This window comes from Bombus impatiens, unplaced genomic scaffold (assembly GCF_000188095.3).
Source record: "Bombus impatiens unplaced genomic scaffold, BIMP_2.2 scf_0019, whole genome shotgun sequence".
NCBI lineage: Eukaryota > Metazoa > Arthropoda > Insecta > Hymenoptera > Apidae > Bombus > Bombus impatiens.
The window spans coordinates 1,170,988-1,193,571 of record NT_176438.1 but is presented as its reverse complement, the minus strand read 5'-3'; the positions used below and the strand labels follow the sequence as shown (position 1 = coordinate 1,193,571).

The following is a 22,584-nucleotide window of genomic DNA, read 5'->3' as shown; positions in this document are numbered from 1 at the left end:
GTTGTCGCGCATGACCAACGTGATGTTGCAATTGTGAGAGCAGCCTTAACGGCACGAAGAAAAGCGCAGGCTTCGAATCGATCCTCCACCCCCAAAGTATCCAAAGAACAACCGCCGGCCGACGACTCTCTTGTCAACTCAACAACAGTTCAGTTCGAAAGCAAACATGGCGCTTGATTTCGCAGCCACTTACAAGGTTCTGGTGCTAGGTGACTCGAACGTTGGAAAAACTTGCATCGTGCATCGTTATTGTGACGAACGTTACTACGATACTTATATATCAACGATAGGTGAGACGCATCGTCGAAATCCTCGCGTATTACGTTCGTGTTCGATATATGCTTCGACGGTTAAGAATTAATAAGCTGATGGATCGCTGTAAAACAAGCTGTTTACGGTAGTTTTATGAAGCTATTGCGACTACCAATCGAATTCATAACACCGATGATAATGAAAATACAGTGATTCCAAGTTAGAGGAAAGAATGGACCGCATTGATGTTATATTTCGATCCTTCAGCTGTAGAGCTTGTTGACAAGTACATATTCTTACTTTCTAGACAATTTTGTTGCCGAAAAATCTATTTATGGTTACCTTTAGCAATATAATATGTTCTTACGTATAACGGTTCCATGGAGTTTTATTTCACATTCACATTCTATTTATATTTGCATAGATATTCAACATTCAAATTTAGATATTTGTGTATTTATTTTCGCGTCTGCTTGCATTTGCTTAAGAAAACAAACGATAAGCGAAATAATTTTATTGGAAAAATTATCACGATAAAGCGATATTTTAGGAAATAACTGTTTAACGACATCAATCAGCTGATTGCAGGGAAACGAGTCTTCCCCAATAAGAATCTTTAATATATATAATATGAATGAAGTTGTTTTATCGCGTTTATTATAATGGGGTGAAATTTGTATGATTTATTAGAACATACAGTATCAAGTTAAAATTTGAAAATTGATATCTTTTTTTTTTGTCAGTATTGCTAACGGGACATTTTCCTTATAGTTACGTAGATCATTTTTGTTATACGAATTTCATAAACAATGTTTGGCTAATACATACTTAGTAAAGTAAAAGTCTGTTTTGTGGTTTTTAAGAATAATGAATCAACAGGTATCGATTTCAAGCAAAAAATAATTAACTTGGATGGAACGCCAATTAAACTTCAAATTTGGTGAGTTTCATATTTTTATTTATCCTATTTGTTATGTAAATATCATGTGAATTATATGAAACGCGCGTATATTTATATTTTTATGTTCCGAAATATAAATATAACGTGCTTTCTATTAAAATCAATTGATAAAATTAATTTATCGATAAAAGTCAATGAATTTATGTGCTCCATTACATTATCGTGATATTTTTAATCCTTATAACATATAATATAAAGGTTAAATCTTTTATTATAAATGTATTACTCCTAGTCATAAACATAGTATATAAATATAACTTTTTATTCTGTAAATATAAAATTATATATAAAGATTAATATTATTAAGATCGCTAATAACATAAAAGTGTTCGAATTATTGAAACAGCAGTAAAACAAAGAATTACGAAAGAATTTACACTGATATTATAATGAAATATGATATATCCATTCGAGAATTTTGCACACTTATATATATTAAAATTGTATAATTTTCCATTTTATTCTAATTTTATATTTTACAATAACACATATTGATAATTGATATTAATTGTAAGGGTAAGGGGAAAGAAAATCAAAGGATATTCTGTAAATAATATACAAGACTTTGCTTTTGTTAATCTCCGTAAAATAGTATAGTTACGTTAAGTACGAGAGTCAACTGTTAAGCAATGCACACTCGTCTGTATCTCAAGAACGAAAGTTCTTCCGAAATGAAACAAAAAGGAAATGAAAGATGGAAAATGGAGAAATTCATCAGCTACAAAATACTATATTTCCTTTTCAATATGATTGAACGATCAAACGAACTTACCTGTTGATGAAGTCCAATCGTAATTACATATCTGAAGAGCTTCGTTCGAAAAGATTACACGTCGTTCCGTTTCCGTTCTCTAGATGTCACAACATTGCCTAAACGAAAGTGACTTATTCTTATTACATGTATTACATAATAAGTTCGTTTGATCCTCTATGTTTCGTTCTCTAGATTATAGTTGTTCAAAGACAGTAACTTTAAGATATTTCTTTCTTTCTTTTTATTATCATTATTTATGAGTTTTTGCATTCCTCTTTGGTCATAGTCCTCATTTGAATATCACAAGTCTTACAAAAATAATTATATGTATATATATACTTCTTTTTTGAGCTTCTCTTATCCTATTAAGCTCTAGAGATCGCCGTGTGGCGTGTCGAGTGCGCTAAGAAGATTTTTGTATCAACTTCATCTTCCTCTCAAGCTTATCCAAAGAGGATAAAAGTTTGTATAAAGATTTGGATAAAGGTAGCAATTATTCTGTAAGTGTTTAGTTTTCCCTAAATACACGAATAAAGTAGACGCCACACATGGTTCAGACTTCTCTGCGAACATTGGAAGACTAAGTATTGGTTATTGAAACGACCTGGTGCCGAGGATTTTATCAATTCTAGAAACTAGAGCATTTTTTCAGCAACCTGTCCGATTATATCTCCAATATTATTGACTTTGATAGATAATAATACTATTAGTATCGCTGTTTTCTACACTAGTTTTTTCAACGTTAAGTCGTCTAATGAGTACAGACCCTGCATATACTTCAATACGAGTGATGTATCCCATGTAAAATTGTATTTCGACCTAGATATCTTTTTCTCTTTTATTTATTTATTTTTAATTCACGAGTCTGTTGTCCTTTCCAATATTGTTTTGCGTAATTAGAGAGATCGGTGATCTGTGTGAATTCAATATGCCGTATCGCCTCTTTCTCGTATCACATGTTTTGTTTTTGGTTTGAAGAGTTCTAGATATTTTTCTCAACAGAATTTTTCCCACGGGCAGAATGACGCCTCGTACTGTCCCAACGAAGAGTCAGGCTAACATTGTTTTTATAGTTTGACTCGGTATACCGTCGCTAACGAAGGCTCGGCCGATAATTTCTCTGCCATCATGGTTAAGTGAGCCGCTTTCGAACTGTTTTGGACCGTGTGTGAGGAAAGACTCAAAGGATACCTATCTTGTTTAAGCTATCTTGTTTAACCTCTATCGTTATTCTTAAAATTAGAGCAAATGGTGAAATTCGCAAATCCTTCGTTGTATTGATGTAATGACACGATGAATGGCATGGCGATGAATTTCCATCGACGTAATGTTTTCCGTCGTTAAAAACTTCCCATCTATATTCAGTTTCGCTCTGAACGATACTGTGTCAAGTAAATTTATCGAGATATTTGGCATGTTTAATAAAGAATGTAGCTGCAAGATGAGTGCTCACACGGGGTTCTAACTCTTCTCGTTCTCGAGATACAGGGGAGCGTTCTTATCAGTGTTACTTATCAGCCGACTCTCGTTATTTACCTAACTATTGTAGTATTTTGTCTCGGGATGAAAGCATTCTTGTAGTGTAACATCGAAATTCGTATATGAAAATCTGTAAATTTAATAATCTCTAAATTGAAAATTTTAACTGAGATAGATTATTATGTTTTGTTATTATGCTTAAATAATATTAAATTATCTTTTACATATGTGTAAGGGTATTCCTCTCGAAAAAAATTTTATTAAATTATGTTGGACTATTTGCATGGTTTAAACTAAAATCTATAAATCGGAATTTTTATGAAAATGATATTAATTGGGTATTTTTAAATACCGACTGCTATAGCCATAACTTATCAACTATTATTTGTTATTGTTAATTAGCTTAAGTGATCCTACTTAAATTTTTCCATACCTGTGATTATCTTTTTCAAATATGTCACTTTCATTCAGGACGATAATGGATATAAAGGACCATCTTTTACAATCGACATTGCAAGTCGAAAAATTGACGAACTCGACAGATTGTTATCACATTTTGATTTTCTACGATTTTTGAAATTTCTTTAAGCAACATATTTGAAACTTCTATCTCGTACTACATATACACGCTAAAATATATACGTGAAAACATACACGTTAAAATGTATATCCGAGTTGGATATACATATGTATAAATCAATCCAACTGCTAAATGTAGAGTAACATATCTAGAAATATATAGTCATTTTCAAGGACTGCAAGTTCAGGCAACCTGTAATTGGTTGTAACACATTCACGGATACATCGAATACAGTACTCTATGGCATAACGTTAACACATTGTTGACCAGCTACTTAACTGACAAACTAACGCAATAATTGATGATTATACTTTATCCCAAAATCAGTGCATATCAGCGACAATTTTATTCAAAAAATTATACGTGTCATCGGTTATCTTCGTATTAAAATAAATTGATATACCAATAATAAGTTCCATTAACTTTATTTGTACACAATTTAATTACACTGATGTGGTCATACTCTGGCCGAGGCCGTGGAAGCGGATATTTTGCATTATAAATTTGCAAAGAAATGAACGATAATTTACATAATATGTGTTCGTACCGTCTAATATTTTCTAACGTTTCCATACGACGGTTACATATAACCACCTTTACGTATGTTGGCATTGATTTTCACAAGATTTTATCGATGTAATCGCTTCTCATAATGTTTTACTTGCCTCGCGAACTTCATACCTGTATTTTGCCACTTTTTACGTATTACTGTTTGCCATACTGCTCATCAATTCTCTATCGTTCATCGCTGCTTAACAATGTGTTAATAACAATGATAATCTAAACCGCAAAATATAAGCATTGCATACGCTAACTTATTATTATACGATTAATTGTTACTACACGATGTCTCTATCAATCACTATTATTAATATACTATCGACTTCTTAAGGGATACTGCTGGTCAAGAGCGATTTAGAGCGCTAACAACAGCTTATTATCGCGGTGCCATGGGTATCCTTCTGATGTATGACGTCACTAGCTTAGAAAGTTTCAATCATTTATCCTACTGGCTACGAAATATTCAAGAAGTAAGAATACGAGATAATATTTCGTTAATAATCCTGTTTGCTGGAATACAAAGTATAAAAAGAAAAGATAAAAAAGAAAAAAATAGAAAAGAAAAGAAAAGAATAGAAACCACACAGTTTTACTTGAATTTCGATGGATATTTGATAAAAATGATGAAAACTCTTGAATGCTTTTTCTTTGCAGAACGCCTCGCCAGATGTAGTGAAGGTAGTTGCAGCAAACAAATGTGACGTTACCGCGCATAGGGCTGTCGATGCGGAAAGGGGGCAGAAAATAGCCGAGAATTTCGATATGCCTTTCTTCGAAGTGTCTTGTAAGGAAAATATAAACATCGAGGAAGCTTTCCTTACTTTAGCTAGAAGAATACGAGAGCAACGAGGACGTCGGGTATTGTTGCTCTTTTCAGTTATATACGTGCTTTTTGTCATATGTATAAAATATATTCAATGTACGTAAGTTTCATCGTTATTTGAATGTGTTCCGTTATCGACGATTCGCGGAATTTCGAAATGTCTGTCGTTTTACGTTATTTTAGTAGAATTCGTTACATAAAAGAAGATAAAAAAAAGCGTGAAGAATTGTGCAACCGTTAGTTTCTTTGCCTAATCTTACAAAATTTATATACAATCTCAGGACTATTTTATCTTGTTTACATTTTTTCTTAATTAAACTGTAAACATTTTTATGATGCAAGTGATACCAGACAAACGCATATGGTCCTATTTATATCGTTTGAAACTATATTAAAGTTAGGGAAACGGTAGAAAGATAAAGGAAAAGAAAGAACATACGATAAAAAGTAAATATCAATTCATTTACAAAAAACGAGCTGAACACATTTGATGGGCTAAATGAATACGAGTTAAATTCTCCTCTTAGATTTCATTTCTTCACATCGTACTACACTATGCACTGAAATTAAAAGTGAGTCGAATTTATTTTCCAAATTGGAGAAAAGTACAGTATACGTTTTTATTATGATTGCGAGTCATAGCTTTTAAATACAAGAAACGCGATAATCCGAATAATAATAATTATCGTATCGTGGTAGAAATTCGCGTAAAATGCATCATATATGTATATTTACGATATTTATTTATATTATATAATAATATTTATTTATTTATAATATTTATAAATAATAATATAATATTTATAAATGATAATATTTATTTTGTATACGAATTGTTGAATTTCAGGCTAGTTTGTTCGAAGCTTCCGAAAGGGAAGGAGCCAACAATATAGTTATGTCTGACGAACGGTCTCACGTCTCGGTTTCGGTCTCCGTCCCTTCCGCTGAACCTTGGAGGTGCGCATGTTAGTTGCCATAATTATGGAGAATAATATCGAGACACGATATACTTCGAATATCGATAAATGCGAAGTATCTGCTCCGGACAAGATTTTATCTTTTATGGTTACGCACAAAAATAAAAGGAGAAGAAGTGCGTTATTTCAATATATGTAAGTGTAGGATAAACTCTGGTAAGTTCGTGATAACCTCAACATTTTTCTATTAGCTGTTAACATTCGCGTATTTTGTAGCCGAATCAAGGGCGTAACAGTCTACCAATTTAATCTATTAACAACGTTTTTGCAACTATTTAATTTTGTGTACAGTGTACATATTTATTTGAGCTTTATTGTCGTAACTAATAGCGTACATTACATAGGGAAAGATCGTTTGTTCCTGACAATGTAGCGGTGCATCGAGAACGTGCTATCAACTAAAAGTAAGATTCATTTTACTGAAACTTATCGGTTTCGTGGTAATTACAAAAGAAATAAAAACTTGGTTACTATTACGTTTCTAATATTTTAGTTAGTTTCTAAAGCAGCAAATAAATGCTATATATATATGTATAAACAAGTAGCATTAATTATATTAAAAGTTACACTAATATGTAATCCTCTTTTAGGACAAAGAAACACTCTGTTACCTCGTCACGCTGGTTTCAGTCAATTGATCTTTAGCATGATATAAACTAGAACACCGACGCTATGTGTTGATTGTTTATTTTACTAAATTGAAATTTAATTAAATTTCGAACGAATTAAATTTTGTGCTAGCGACGAGTGAAAAAGTATCACGAACTAAGCAGAGCTTATTTTACACACTATGCGATTTACAGCGATGTGAACGAATTTGTCGAGTAAAATTTTACGAAAGGCAGGAGTCGCGAGCCTCGCAGAGGCAAGGCTAGAAGATGAGAAAGCAAGAGATAGAAAGAGATTTTTGTATCGAAGGCTAGATATTACATGTACGTCTACGGTGTAGCTAATGACTTGTCACTTGTCACAAATACTTCAAGCCATATTGCAAATATTATCGTGAATTTTGCACTATTCCTTTTCTAATGGTTTTAAAGCGCCGAACAAGTGATACAATTCGTTGGACGCATATATCGTTCGCGCTAATATTCGCGTTAATATACGATTGTACGTACTGCGTATTAACGAGTAGAGCAACGCAAATCGTATACATAACAAGAGCACAATTATATATGTACTATGCTAAGCGTTATTGTTATTACTGAAAAGAGAGAGAGACTCGTACTTTACATCAACTTATGCCCTACTAAAAAGCCGATATGATTATTTCATTTTTGATAAATTATTGAAACAATTAACACAAATTAACTTTGATATACACGTGCACGATAGAGGAACCCATTTGCAATGACAATGTTTCCAACTGCAGTAAATAACGAACAGCTGTTCGCTGTTGTGAATCATCAGGGCAACTTTGAAAATGGTTGATAATGAAATTCGCGTGTGACTGTTTAAATAAAAGACGAAATAATATTGTGACATCTGTGGGTCGGTCACGATCGTTTCTCACGGGAGAAAACATAAGAAACACCCATCAAGCTTTTGTAATAATCAATAACGTTCATGTGAAATTAAAGAGGCTGAAGCACTTAATAAATTTGCGATAAAATATGTATGACGTTCGTTCATACTAACCAGCGAAACATACGGTGCAACTGTACAAGAAAAACGTTTTATAACATTTTAAACACAGTCCTATTATATTAAATATACTATGTTACAAATTGCTTCTTAGCAATAATTTTGCACAATTTTACTCATATGTTTTACTCGAACTAACTGCTGATCTTTTATAACATAGTTGTAGTTTCAAAAGTTTCCAGAATTGTTTTTCTTCGCTCGTGCCACATTCAGTTGTGCGTTGTGCGGAAAATCGTACGTGAAAACTTGTTATCGTCGTTGATTCTCTGATTTAACGATTGATTAACCCTCGGATGCCAAAGCACACGACACCACAGCCGGTCATTTTTCTCCCATACACATACGTACGTATATACATAGTTTCTGGCCCCAGTTTTTTTCGTTGTTTTATTGATAGCAAAATTATATATTTGTATATTATTAAAGGAATTAATATTTAACATTATTTACATATACTTATATAAAATTAAATTATATAGTATTTGTAACGCAATTTTTTCAAGGAATTTCCTTACTAGATAAGAACAGGAAGACACAAATAACAGAGCGAATGTCGTTCATAAATGTTTTGCATATTCATAAAAATTACGAAACTTACAAAACTATAAATCAAGATATGCAACAACAATCAAGGACGCTATACAACTATCCAAACTATATCGAATAATGAAAATTATAAATACGTACAATTGTTTGATTTCGTTCGCAGTTCAAATCTGAAATGGCTCAATCACGAGGGTTCAATCGAATTTATTTACAAATTACAAATAATACATTTGAAAGTCACATATATGCGCAACTATCGGATATTACAAGCTGCAAGCAGTACATATGTATAATATGTACTTACGAACATTTGGATAAACTCGCTTAACGTTCACACAAGGCCTAAAGAAACAGATATCGATGTTATTGATATAGTATCTTCCTGTTGCTTCGAGCATTCGCACGATCTCATTCGCGTAAGACGTAAGACATACATAGATACTTCGTTTAAGCGTTTAATATCACAATGGCCACCATAAAACGGCACGCATGCAAAAAGATGTCGACATTGCCAACGCTATTAACCGAGGACCATTGCTTTTCCATTAATGAAGAAGCGTGTGTGATTTGTAATTGCATCGAAATCGGGCATACCGACATACAGACGTTCGATGTACTTAAGGATTCGATTTCAAGGAAAAAAGCTAGTCACTTTCTTGTACTTGAAATATATTAAGATTACGATCGAAAGGCTCATAACAATATCGGTTTACGATAAATAAATTGATGGAAATAAGTCATTTGTTTCCTTTTTTGTTTGTTGGCAAAGCTAAACATTAATAACATATTGCAACAATGAAGTCGAACAGTTCAAAAGTTGAGAGATTTATGACAAAACATATGTTCCTCATTTTCCAGTTTGTCTATTTCCAGGCAAGAAAAAATAATAGTCTTTAATTTTTCTTTAATACATCTCAATTTTTTGATGACAAAATATTCGTTATATTACACAATCTTTATAAATGTATTTATAAATACATACATCATGGAAACATCATATTTAATTAAATCGCGGAATTGCGCACCTCGTGGCAAGGACTTTTAACAACAAATTAATCTTCATTCGACATTGAGCATTTTTTACAATATCGCAATGTACACCATTATCGTTGTAAGTTTCGCTGCTATCTACTAGAATACGTTATTATCTAAAAGTTTGACAAGAGTCGTTTTTGTTGAGTCGCACGATTATTGCAAAAGGTGTCCCACTTTGAATCTTTTAAAAATTATTACCAATTATCATTTCTTGCATTTATGGGACAATCTAAGATGAAAAATGCATCAGATGCATGTAACATGCAACAATATATAAAAGTTAATATATTTAAAATGTATTATTTGTTATAATATCTATTAGGTGAAACAAATCTTTGTTTAGATTCCATTTGTTTGGTTGTATCCAGAAAATATGAATCTGCATAAATATATAAAATATTCACAAACTAATAATCACCTTATTCGTTTTAACGTAAAGTGTAAACATGGGAATTGTATTCGAAATACAATACCTTTCAACTATCTCCCTCAAAACTGTTTCTTTCAATCTCTGCTCTTTTACTGAAATTTCTTATCACATTTTCACGTGTCTCACCGCTGAATTGCCTTTTGATCTGAATCGTAAGAACAGTTGTATATTATTAATTATTAACGACAGAATCAAATGTTTTTTCTCGAATGATTTGTGACGAAAGCTAAAATACACTACAATTTGAGAGGTTAGTTTTATTGGAAACAAACAAATATAATTTAGTTAATTAATAGTCAATTAATAACTTTAAAAAGTACGATGTACATATTATTGAGCATGAAAGGGGGTAAAGTTTGTCTGATCAAGTATTGATTTTTCGCATAGATTCTGCCTTTTACAATGTTCCGTAAGAAAAGATCTACAAGCGTTAAGTTGCATGGCGTTCGATCGATGTCGTTACGTTGAGAAATCTAAATACGGGAAACTATATTCGCAATATTCGCAAGCCGTCGTCTCTCTTTCTACTTGCAAGATAACGTACCTCAAACGTTATTCCCATGTTTCGACTTCGCGTCTATAAAGTGATTGACAAAATGCAAAATGTAAAGTACAGCTTTACTATGAAAACCGTGTCATTTATTTTCGCGATTAATTAAAGAATAAATGCTCATTAGTTGAACATGCTTTTATTAACCGCATGTAAAGTTCACCTGTTTCCCAACTTTCGATTAATGCGACTTGATAATCACTATGAAAATACGTGGCGGATTCGATTCGTAGAGTTAACAATGAAATAATGTATAGGAAGTAGAGTACGAAAAATACATGTGTCGTGTCAGGTGTATGTATTGTAGCGCTTCGTTTGAACGCGTGCAAGCAAAAATGCATTTTAGTTGGCGATTTCAATAATAAAAATTTCTCTCCTTCTTTATCTGCATGTAAATAATTTTTCAGCAAAATACAAAATCGCTGATTTCTTTTAGTCCGAACATCCAAAGTTTGGACAAAGTCAATATTTCACTTACGATAAATACAATCGCTTATATGTCCATATTTTGTTAGGAAATATATATTCCGAAAGAAAACCTTCCTCTTCGACATCTTACGAAAATATCTTCCTTCCCAATTGGCTGAAATATTTATTTAAAGAAGGAATAAAAACAAAAAAGACAATTTTTACTTGTCACATAAAAATTCTTCTTTCTAAGATAAACTTTCTTTTATTGATGTCCACTTTAAAATAGTAATAGGAACTAAAATAATAAAAAATAGAAGAACTGCTTTCAAAAAATATTTTGTCCATTCACTAAAAATATAATCAGTGAGAACATTTATTACACGTTTCCTTTATCAGTACACACCTTATTATTAGCGATAAGAATATCTCATATGTTTCGTTTGAACAGTTTGATCGATAATATTGGTCTACGATATATATATATAGATAGACAGATAGATATATGTATGTATGCAAATGTACATATATACATTCATAATTTTTGAATTTATAGGAGCAACTGTGCAACTTAATATCTGATTCGATCATAAAATCGCGCATATATACCCTTTATCTACGATTAAGAATTTCTTCAATACCTTTTCCAAATATCGTAAATGTTTCAGTTGAAATTAGTTTCTACGATAAAGTTTAGCTTACGCGTCCAAATCAAATTTGTTTTACCTATTGTATCAGATAACGTTACTATGTAACGTTTTATAAAATGACCTCGTTACATATGATTAAAATGTTAGATACATAGGAAACTTTGTATGCGCTCTGCGCATATCTGACTGATACGTGAGGATATTTATTATTAGTGGTAACCGATTTATATGAATCAGTTGCTTAAAAATATACAGCAAGGCATATAACTTTCTAGACGAATGTTCTCTTTGCACATGTAAATACTCACGAGAAATGTGATAAGCATCGGTAGATAACCTACATCTACAGAAAGTGAAATATCTAGATCAATGGTAAATACATATGAAGCAACGATCATAATTCAGTTAACAGCGTCTTTTATGAATCACCAACGTGTTCGTACAATCTTGAACATCTCTTGGAGTAATGGCCTACTCATTGATGGGCTTTATACATTGCGAAAATGAATCATAAATTGCTTGGCGCGTTCTTTGAGTCAGCGATAGGTTAGCATGCGCACCTTATACTACACATAAATTGCATCTTGAAGTTCACTTGAGCTTGGAGTCCAAGATGGCCGCGATGACAGATATATCGAACTGTTAACCGAATATGGGATACGCCTAAATTTTCAGTTTACACCGACACATCTCTTAGACATTATAATACAATGAATATAATAAATACGTGCAGTGATATGAAAGGTGGAGGATGCACGAAGAACAAATGACTTTTACGGACGTGCAGTTTGTCTTAACTCATACGTATGCTACGTTCTGTGTTCAGTCTGCTTTTTCACAACGAGTAATTTGTTCATTTGCAACAAGAACTCGTTACAAGGAGAACGACTAGAGATTTCACACTAACTGCCCACGTAAATAAATTAACCTATCAAACTTTTATTCGAGAAAAAGTGACTTAATTCGAGAGTTCGTATTCTGTCATTTATATGTCATTCGTGTGCTCTGTTTATCTACATCTACATGTAAATTTATATGTATCTTTGGTGTTTTTAGTGTAAATTAGTTTGTATTTCTTGCAGATATAAGGTTGTGATATTTATGTGTTAAAATATTCAAGCTACTGTTAGAATAAAAAATATGGAGGCAATTGTAGAATATAACTATGAAGCACAAGAACCTGATGAATTAACTTTAAAGAAAGGAGACGTTATTACTGAAATTAAAGTGATGTTAGGTGGTTGGTGGGAAGGAACTTTAAGAGATAAGCGGGGCATGTTTCCTGATAATTTTGTCAAGGTAACTTTTCATTCTTTTAATATTAATATATTTTCTATATGGTGATTGTACAATATTTGAAAGATAAAATTTATATACATTTCCAATGTAGAAGAAATGCTGGTGTAAAATTTTTATACATTAATATAAATAATTATAATCAAATATAGGTATTGGAACCTTTATCAAGTGGAACGGTTGGAAGTACAGGAAGTGGTGGAAGCGAAGGAGCTGGTAGTGCTAAATCTGAAGATGTCTCCTTAAAAAACGGCGGATCTAAAAGACGATTTTGTAAAGTGCTTTTTAATTATGAACCATGTAATAAAGATGAACTAACTTTAGTACCCCAAGATTCTATAGAATTTTTGGGCGAAGTAGAAGAGGGATGGTGGAGAGGTAGACTTAAAGGCAGAGTTGGTGTTTTTCCATCAAATTTTGTTTCTCCTCCAGTTTATGAAGAATCTGATAAACACAAAGATCAAGAGAGCAGAAGGTTGTGTAAAGTACTTTTTCCTTATGAAGCTGCTAATATAGATGAATTGACATTAAACGAAGGAGATATAATAACTCTTCTATCTACAAATGCTTCTGATAAGGTATTGATTACTTAAATCGAGTATTATCCGTTTCTTATGAATAAGTTTTGAAAACTATAATTTGAGAGTATTCATGTAATAAGTATGAAAAATAACTTCTAGGGATGGTGGATAGGAGAATTAAATGGCCAAGTAGGCTTATTTCCTGATAATTTTGTTGAAGTAATAAATGTTCCATCCGATCATCAAGATCATGAACAAAAACTTAAGGCATCTATGAAGTCCATTACAAAACATTCTCATCAAATAAAAAAGAATGGAAAAGTGCACACTAGAAAAAGTTTGGATGTAAAAGATCTACATGCAGGTATCTAATTTTTCATTCTAATTAGTTAACAAAAATCATATAAAATTTTAAACTATAAATAAAATCGTTTATTTTGCTATAAATTGTTGAAATTGTTATATTTTTACTACAGATGTAACTAAGAAAACCATATCAACAGGAGCATCTACGACATCAACTTCTCCAGGAATTGGAGGAAGTGGTGGAGAAAGGAAAAATATAAGTGGACATTCAATTACCTCGAATTTAAAACGTCTTGTAGCTGATGTTGGAACTAATAATGGTAATGGAAATACAAATATAGCTCTGGGTGAAGAATTAGATGGCGTAGAACGAGGAGAAGGTGCACCGCTTTCGCATTTAACAGCTTCTCGAGCTAAAGCACCCCATCGACGTCCACCTTCTTCACAACGTTTGAGACGCCACGTTACTGGACCACCAATTACCACAACCACTACGACACCTGTTAGTGTTCTTGGCTCTATTTTAATATTTTAATTTTTTAATTTTTAATTTAATATTTTAATTTTTAGTATATGTGTCGGTAATATCTAAAATGTTAGTACTTCTTAAAATATGTAATTTTCTATTCACAATAGGAAGATAACTTAGCAAACGGTAATGCAGACATTATATTAGAACAATTACGGGAAGAAGAACCTGAAGGATTGGCTGCAAAAGCAAGAAGAAAAGCACCTTGGGTAATTCCATTTATATATTTTATTTATGTACATATGTATCTTTCATATTCTATATACAATATCTATATACAAATTTTGTAATAATAAATATAATAATTTTCCATGATTATACTCGTATGAACACGTAATGTATTTTATGCTGACTATCGTTTCTAGGTAGAGGAATTAAAATTGAATCAATTGGAAAGGAGAAAGATTGTGTCGGTGGATCGTATTGATAAATCCGAAGAAAAAAAAGAACGCCCCAGTTCACGGTAAAATTGCATTTTTCAATAAATGCTTATGATGGTACGAGTATTAAGTTTTTAATTTGTATATAATTTTCTAATTTTAATGTAGAGTATTAACAACGACAAATGTTGCTGATTGTATTAATAAATTAGAAGGGGAAAGTGAAGAAAGTAGACTGAAGGATAAAAGTCAAAGCCAGAAATGTGACACATCTTCACATATTGAACAAATTTCATCTACTCCTGGAACTCCTCCTGCTTATGTCCCATTTGCACTTTACAATCAACTACTAGAAAGGGTGAGTATAGTAAGAGAGTTAGCTTAAAGTTATTAAATATTTTTCATGTATGTTTAATTCGTAATAATTTGTAATATTTTGTTCCACAAATATATATAATGTTTATAATTACTAATTAAATTGAAAATTACATGAAACAGGTTGTTGCTTTAGAAGAAAAGCAAGCAATGTTACAACAAACAATGGGACAAATTTTGGAACAATTTGTACCTCCTGTCTCTTCAATCAACAGCCCTGATTAATCAACACAAATTCTACAGTATGTCTTTTCATATAAAATGCTGCTAAAATCTCAATTTCATTTTCCATTATAAATATCGTCGAACAGTAGTGTATACTTACTGTATAATTTTTAGAATTATTCATTCTAGTAGCGGCATTTTTAATTTGTTTCGCTAATGTGGTAACAGTATTTATTTAATTTGACTAAGTAAATATTCCATATATCATTCCTTCCTTGAAGAAGCATTTTTTCAATTTACGTCAGTTTATCTTATTTCACTATAAGTATTTTATTTGTTACTTTCATATTACTTTTAATGACATCTCAAAGTTTCTAAAACATATGTAATATAAACTTTCCAAATCTTTCTATATCTATTAAAGGATTATTAGCTTCATTACTTAATTAAAGTAAAAATACAGCATATTTAGTAATGGATACCTGATATAGAGGATGAATCAATAAGAATTACCACCAGAAATAACTTGTTATCTATTGACTTTATTAAAAAAAATGGTTTAAACGAAATTTTTGTATTCGAGAAAATTTCGGCCAGACGAATATATTTCGATTTCTGATTTTCAATTTTAGAATGTTTTAAATGACACTGCATTTTTTATTAATATCCTGTTGTAATCTGTTTGAGAATTTGAATAATTGACCATCGATACGTTTCATAAATTTTCATTTCATTTGAGAAACTCAAAGTCACTTTAATATTTCAAAACATCAAAATACATTCATCTGGCCAGTCTTCTCAAATACACCAAATTTTATTTCAAACATTTTTCGATAAAGTTAATAGATAACGAGTCAGGTGGTAATACTTATTTATTCACCCTGTATACGTATATAGAGATTTATTTTAAAACATTTAAAACATTTTAAAATTAATATGTATATCTTCTAATATATTTCCTTAAACTGTATTTCAAAACTATAGGAATATATTTGTACTTAAATTACTAAATCAGTAAAGACTATGCATTTTATATTTTCGTTGAAAAGCTGCCTCGCATTTATAACGTAATACTAATTACTTTTAAGTCCATTAAATAATTCAAGTGCCAATATATTTAATTTTCCCTTGCATAATTTTGTAACTCTACCATAAAAACGTTAATACTATTTAGTTTCCAGAAAAAATGCATTAACAAAGTATTAAATATACCTATTTAAAATGAAATAAGTTTAAGATAACTTAAAATGGTGCTACATGATGAAATACTTGTGATACTTTATATCACGTATTATAATATGACTAAATGAGGCAGCAAACTATGAATAATAATTTTTATCCTATATGAAATAGAGTGACAAGATACATTAAAGCTCACTTAAAAAACAAATTATATTAATAACTTTGTTCCATATAATCACAAAACTGTTGAATATTTCAAATCTTTTTATTTTTTTAAATGAAGGAAATTTTAAGTATAGAATGAGATGGTTAAGGATACGTGTATGAAATAAATACAAGCAAAACAATATTTAATTTTTTACATCAGTATTATCTAAAAAGAAAAAATAGCAGGTTTATAATATTTCCTCCGATTATAATCACATTATTTCAGATTATACGTTAGCTATGTGCAAATATGTAAATACCCAGTATCGTAAATGAGTTGAAGAAAACAGTAAATTCCTATAGTAATTTGCAAATGAACTACTAAATATACAAAAATTCTAGTCTAAAACAAACAGATTGCAGTGATTAAAGGATTCAAGTGCCAGGGCCAATGAAACTAACACTGTCACTATAAATGTCGTTGTTAATAAGTATATCTTTCAAAAAGTAATGATTTCACTGTGCTTCTCATCAGATTTATAGTAATTTATGTCTGTTTCTTTTTCACAAAATTGTCCTAAAATTTAATAGATATAAATTTTTTCTAAATATTTTAATTTAATGAAAACTTAATAAACATTATGTTTTAATTACAATATCTTTATAATCCTTTTATTTGTAATATCTTCATTATATCTAGAACGTTAGTACTTTTATTGCCTGAAGATACTATTTTTGTAGTTTTCTTTTATATAGTTTACAGCTGATCTACAAATTATATCATTACATTTTGAATGATATCCAATGTAATATATAAATTAGAGTATTAGTATTGTACAAAATTTTTACACATTTCAGCTGAATGTAGCTTATTTAAATGGGATGTAATTATAAATAAGTGGGATGAAATAGTTATAAAATATAGAATACTTCTTTTGCATATGAGAAGAAAGACACTAGAAGATGTTAAATTTTGGCAGCTTTAGATTTATACGTACTTTTTTTTGTTTGTTTATTTTTATATGAAATTTGTTTATTATCATGAACAATATTATTATTATTAATATTAATATTATTATTATTATTATTATTATTATTATTATTATTATTATTATTATAGTTAATTGTCGTTAATTGTATACAGAATGTATATCTGTATTTGTTTACAGAATTTATATCAAGAACAATTTCATCTAGTAGAAGAATTTGTATAATTATGCCATAAGTAAAAAGTTTTCTCTGAAAATGTTTGCATGTAAATAAGAAATTGCAAAATATTTACATGGATTATTACATGAACATTATAATTATCAGTGTGTTACAATTCATTGAAGAATTTTAGATTATGCTTATAATGCAATAGACCCTATCTGAAAATTTCTTTCATGTAGCGTCTATCTCATAACTTCAATACAAAAGCACAAACTTGTTGCATAATAGGATTCAAAACATTGTTTTCATGTACGTATTTCTTAATAAATTGAGCTAACGTCTTACATTGATCATATTTAAATAAAATTGTTGTCATATGTTTCTCTGCAATATCTATTACTGTACATAAGGAGATAATGTATATTTTTATGTATTATATGGATATTGTGTTAAATATGTTTGATTTTTCACCCATTAGTCGAACAAGTGAAGTAAATGAATACAATGCAAAATAAATAACATTGAATTGGTAGTTTGATCTGGAAATTTAATTTCAACAGTTATACAAGCTACGAGTAATTTTCAAACTAGTATTTTTATTGTATATTCGCTAATTTTTATCTTGTTTTATATCTCTGTAAAAATATTTTTAAAAGGATATGGAAGAGTTATGTTATTTGTTATAATTTTACACAATCGATTTGATCTAAAAACAGCTTAGCATACTGACCACATTTCAGAAATGTCCAGTAATTGATATGACTCCATACAAAAAATATCATTAATAAATCCTTTTATACTTTTATATATTATCACAACTGAAAGATTAATGTAAGATTTTTATGTAAAAAAACGTTTAAATTTTACAAAATGACAAGACTTCTATTCGCAAATCTAAATTTCATACATCATTGCAAATTAACGATATGTGACAATAATAGTCCTAAGCGAAAGCAAGAAAAATTTCCAAGTTCGTGCATAATATTAATAATATTTTACTATTATCACACAATAATTATTTTCAAGTCCATGATAAAATGAAGATTTGAATTATAGCTAAGTCAAATATATGTTCAAGTTACGAAATAATTACTTAAATACAATAACTTTGATAAAGAAAAACGTTGTCTTCCTTTAGTAACGAATATTATAGACTATATATAGACTATTTACTACATTAATCGTCAAAACAACGATCTTTCAAATGGACTAACACCTGTATGGTATTAACATGCATTTTTTTATAAATAAACCTGTAGATAGAAACTTGCTTACATATAAAATATTTTTAAATATATGATGCATCACACGCATTAAAAATGAGTATTTCCATTATTAACATACATATGTCGAAATGTTTTAGTCATTTATAGAATGCAAGTTAATTGTTTCAAATTAATTATGCATATATCATGTATCATGGAAGATAAATTTTGTTGGTATGACAAAGAAATCATGCTCTCCTTCTTATTTTATTATTGTTATTATTATTATTATTATTATTATTATTATTATTATTATTGTTATTGTTATTATTGTTATTATTAATATTATTATTATTAATATTATTATTATTAGTAGTATTATTATTATTATTATTGTCTACAATGTTTACTTTCTGTTTGAAGAATGTAAATGATAGCTAGTAATTTGTGAAGCAAAAGATTAGAATGCATGTTGTATTTTGTTTCATTTCTTAAATTTGGATTGTGTAATAATTTTGATACGAGTATGGAAATGAGTAAGTAAAAATTATTTTATCTTGGCCGCTTAGTGTACATGCATATGAAATAATATATATAAAATTATATATAAAATTGCAGATTGAATAATATATATTTTCTTCTATTATAAATACAATACCGATTAAATATTTATTGACGGAGAATTTCAACATACATATATTAAGATAATTTGTGTAGATATATATTATTTGAGTAACATGTTGGAATCCAATTTTTTTACTTTATTATTAATGCTTGTATTAAAGATTATGAAGCAATGAAACTTTGACATAATGAAATTGTTATTATTACGATATATATATGCACATATATATGTATTATTTCCGAACCCTATTATAACCACAAATAAAGTATCGATACATCTTAATGGTTGGTTTTAAGTCTTAAGTAATCAGCTTAGAAAGCATGTGATAGATAATAAGCAAATAATTGAAAGAAGCACAATTTTTAAAGGTATAATCCTAGAATTGTATACGTGTATATAATCAACAAAGAGTGAGAATTATGTTTTTTCTTTCGTATCGATCATTTTCAGAGCAATTCAAATGTAAATAATTTGTTAGGAAATACTTTCTTCTGCTAGTAATGAGTATCATACTTGTAACCACGTATTAAACTTATGTATATAATTAGTATTTGTGTTTTTAATGCATTAACAATAACTCATTGCTTTCTCTTTTGTACATTTTATACTCACAGTTATATTAATATCGGAATGTTACAAGTTCTAACTAACTTAATAATTAACATTTTATTTTCTGATCAAAAAATATTTATTTAGAATATTCTTTAATAAGTAGTACATTCGAATGTGTGTATTAAAAGCATTTAAAGCATAATATATTATTTTATTTTAGCTTTTCACACATATATGTGTAGTTGAAACTGCTGCCTATTAATATGTTTGCTTGTAGATTTCAAAGTTTCTAGCTATGCAAATATGAATAGATCGGTGAAATTTCACAGATAAAAGATAACACACTACCGCAAGGAACAACTTTCCAAAAAGGTCCAAGTTGTAATTGAGGTGGTTGTACCAGAGTGACACATCCTTTTGAATGCGATGGTTGTCCCCTTCCCCATGCTCGATAATTAAAACATAAAAGTGGTTCGTCTAAAAATTGTATAATATTTTTATTAATTATACCGTATATAACTTTTCCGGAATTTATAAAGAAGCGAGATATCAAAGACTAGAATCCTTTTTAAACTAATGTTTTCCTAACCGTAAGCATCATTTTCTAATTCTAAACAATAATTCAAAAAACTATGAATTTATGTAAACGTTATGTGGCAAAATTTTACCGTATACAAATTTAAAATTAAATACCAAATTCGTTCATCCAAAATTTTCCATTTCTACGGTTACTGAGTCCGACAAAAGTAGGCGTGTTTGGCGAAATGTATTTTGCAAGCCCGTTAGTACGTTCCTCGCTGATTATGTGAGCCAGCGATGCATTTATTTTTTGGCAAGCTATTCGTGCTTGGCTGTAATTCAAGTTATCGCTCGAAAATACAAATATCCCTGTCCTAGGAACGCAGACCAGTGTGAAGCTAGAACCTACAATAAAAATAATTTGTATAAATTCCTGTTACTTGCGACATGTCGATACTTTTATTCTTTTTTTTTTTTTTTACCAGTTGGTATGGAGCTGGGATACGTGCTATAATATTTATAATTCTTGTCCTTCACAAGCGTAGTAAAATTGTAAATCTCAGGACATTGAAGCGCTTGGCATATTTTCCTCGTTGTTTTACTTTTATTCTGAACGCCAATATTCAATTCTATGTGAACAGAAACAAAACTCTGGCACGCAGTTTTATATTATTACCGACAGACTGCTGATATTCATGCAAATTCACATTTTTATAAACGCAGCTAAAGGAAAATCTAGACAGGAATTTGTTGAATATTATTTGAATATTTCATATATTTATACGTATGACGTAACCGAGCAAAGACCGGTATTAATATTTAGTATGGATGAAATTTTCCAAAGAAATGCTGCATAAATCTGTCTAAAACTTGATTCTTCGTACGTGTGACACATCTTTTTATGACAGGTACGTGTATAACTTCCAAACTGAAATACATGCCGATTCAGTATCGTTAAGCATACATGCATACGATAAAAATTAAAGACAGATAACAAACTGTTTTTTGGCGAAACATAAGATACAGATTATAGTATAATTAATACCAGAATCGATTGTAGAATCGTTTTGCACCTGTTGCAAAAGCAAAAGAAAAAAACAAGAAAATAATCTAGAAGCTATATAAGAATTGATATAGGAATTAGAATGAGAACGAAAATTTCGATTCATTGTAACAATTATTCGGATAATAAAAGTTCTACGTGAGCATTTGAAGAAGCAGAATCGAAATCGTAATTGTTTTCAACCCATGATAGAGTTATATTTTACGAAAGATTTCGTTTAATAAAGAATCGTAATTTTTCAGGAATTTACACAAGACCCTACTTAGAATGTACTATTCCATGTCACAATACTTTTATTTGTCACTGTAAATGCATAAACACACACAGTCGTCTAACTATTGAGCACCGATTGAACACCGTGGAACATTACGATACGTTTCCAATCAGCGTCTTTCGTCTTACCATAGTCATCGTCTAAACCATAATTAAATGCCAAAGCCTTCTTCACCGAAGCAAACTTCCTGCACTCGTTCACATTTTGCACCGTTTTCCTTGAGAGTATTAACTGATTCGAACGGGCGTTAGATTTCATTAATTTGTAGTATGGTAACTGTCGTGAATTAATTTCACAGTAATTATCGCATGTAATTAAGTGTAATCCTAAACACGCTATCAAGTATGTCACAATTACAATTAACTTCTCCATTTTTTAATTCACTGAAGAATCTTATCCGATTGAATGTTTACTTGAAAATGCATCATTTTTTTGTACAACTGGGATACTCTTGGATAATCGGGAGACACAGACCGACGGACAAAGCAATTAACCTGTACGTCGACGCGATATGTACACAATAGAAACGGAATTTCGATTTGCGCAGTCAACAGATTTCGAAGTTTTACTAGATTTTATGAAGATGATGAATTCGATTGAAATGACGTCGACGTTCAACTAGAGGAAGGAAATGATTTTTGGA

General features: G+C 30.2%; 3 protein-coding genes across 9 annotated transcripts; 2 read left to right on the top strand and 1 right to left on the bottom strand.

The window, feature by feature from the left end:
- Window positions 1-84: 84 nt before the first annotated feature.
- Window positions 85-9,313, top strand: LOC105680277 (ras-related protein Rab-8A). 2 transcript variants are annotated; one of them, XR_004460973.1, is made up of 6 exons: window positions 85-290; window positions 1,132-1,192; window positions 4,919-5,057; window positions 5,242-5,445; window positions 6,258-6,791; window positions 6,978-9,313. XR_004460973.1 is itself a non-coding variant. In XM_012381165.3 (5 exons), the coding sequence occupies exons 1-5, from the start codon at window positions 167-169 to the stop codon at window positions 6,378-6,380; spliced, it is 651 nt and encodes a 216-aa protein (XP_012236588.1). In that variant the 5' UTR covers window positions 85-166; the 3' UTR covers window positions 6,381-9,313. The 2 variants fall into 2 exon arrangements, 1 of the variants encoding a protein (XP_012236588.1); XM_012381165.3 differs by having other exon boundaries at window positions 6,258-9,313.
- A 2,690-nt stretch (window positions 9,314-12,003) lies between these two features.
- On the top strand, window positions 12,004-20,537 carry LOC100742812 (SH3 domain-containing kinase-binding protein 1). Of its 6 annotated transcripts, none has more exons than XM_033319110.1 (10): window positions 12,231-12,564; window positions 12,733-12,949; window positions 13,099-13,524; window positions 13,627-13,831; window positions 13,944-14,275; window positions 14,410-14,511; window positions 14,668-14,765; window positions 14,851-15,040; window positions 15,181-15,299; window positions 20,415-20,537. In XM_033319110.1, the coding sequence occupies exons 2-9, from the start codon at window positions 12,791-12,793 to the stop codon at window positions 15,280-15,282; spliced, it is 1,614 nt and encodes a 537-aa protein (XP_033175001.1). In that variant the 5' UTR covers window positions 12,231-12,564; window positions 12,733-12,790; the 3' UTR covers window positions 15,283-15,299; window positions 20,415-20,537. The 6 variants fall into 6 exon arrangements, with proteins under 6 accessions (XP_012236557.1, XP_033175008.1, XP_033175001.1 ...); XM_033319115.1 differs by lacking the exon at window positions 20,415-20,537 and adding an exon at window positions 17,721-18,235; XM_012381134.3 differs by lacking the exons at window positions 12,231-12,564; window positions 20,415-20,537 and adding an exon at window positions 12,004-12,022 and having other exon boundaries at window positions 15,181-15,336.
- LOC100742693 lies at window positions 20,218-22,448 on the bottom strand. The gene is made up of 4 exons (XM_003484614.4): window positions 22,070-22,448; window positions 21,087-21,233; window positions 20,779-21,009; window positions 20,218-20,562 (listed from the first exon to the last, which is right to left on the bottom strand). Exons 1-4 carry the CDS (start codon window positions 22,311-22,313, stop codon window positions 20,375-20,377), a joined length of 810 nt encoding a protein of 269 aa, XP_003484662.2. The 5' UTR covers window positions 22,314-22,448; the 3' UTR covers window positions 20,218-20,374.
- Window positions 22,449-22,584: the final 136 nt, after the last annotated feature.

Coding starts and splice junctions, on each gene's coding strand:
- LOC105680277 (XM_012381165.3), top strand. CDS start 167: ATGGCGCTTGATTTCGCAGCCACTTACAAGGTTCTGGTGCTAGGTGAC. Junction 291..1,131: donor TACTTATATATCAACGATAG/GTGAGACGCATC, acceptor ATGAATCAACAG/GTATCGATTTCAAGCAAAAA. Junction 1,193..4,918: donor CCAATTAAACTTCAAATTTG/GTGAGTTTCATA, acceptor CGACTTCTTAAG/GGATACTGCTGGTCAAGAGC.
- LOC100742812 (XM_033319110.1), top strand. CDS start 12,791: ATGGAGGCAATTGTAGAATATAACTATGAAGCACAAGAACCTGATGAA. Junction 12,950..13,098: donor TTCCTGATAATTTTGTCAAG/GTAACTTTTCAT, acceptor AATCAAATATAG/GTATTGGAACCTTTATCAAG. Junction 15,041..15,180: donor ACAATCAACTACTAGAAAGG/GTGAGTATAGTA, acceptor TACATGAAACAG/GTTGTTGCTTTAGAAGAAAA.
- LOC100742693 (XM_003484614.4), bottom strand. CDS start 22,313: ATGGAGAAGTTAATTGTAATTGTGACATACTTGATAGCGTGTTTAGGA. Junction 21,234..22,069: donor TGGTTTAGACGATGACTATG/GTAAGACGAAAG, acceptor CTGTTCACATAG/AATTGAATATTGGCGTTCAG. Junction 21,010..21,086: donor TCCCAGCTCCATACCAACTG/GTAAAAAAAAAA, acceptor TTTTTATTGTAG/GTTCTAGCTTCACACTGGTC.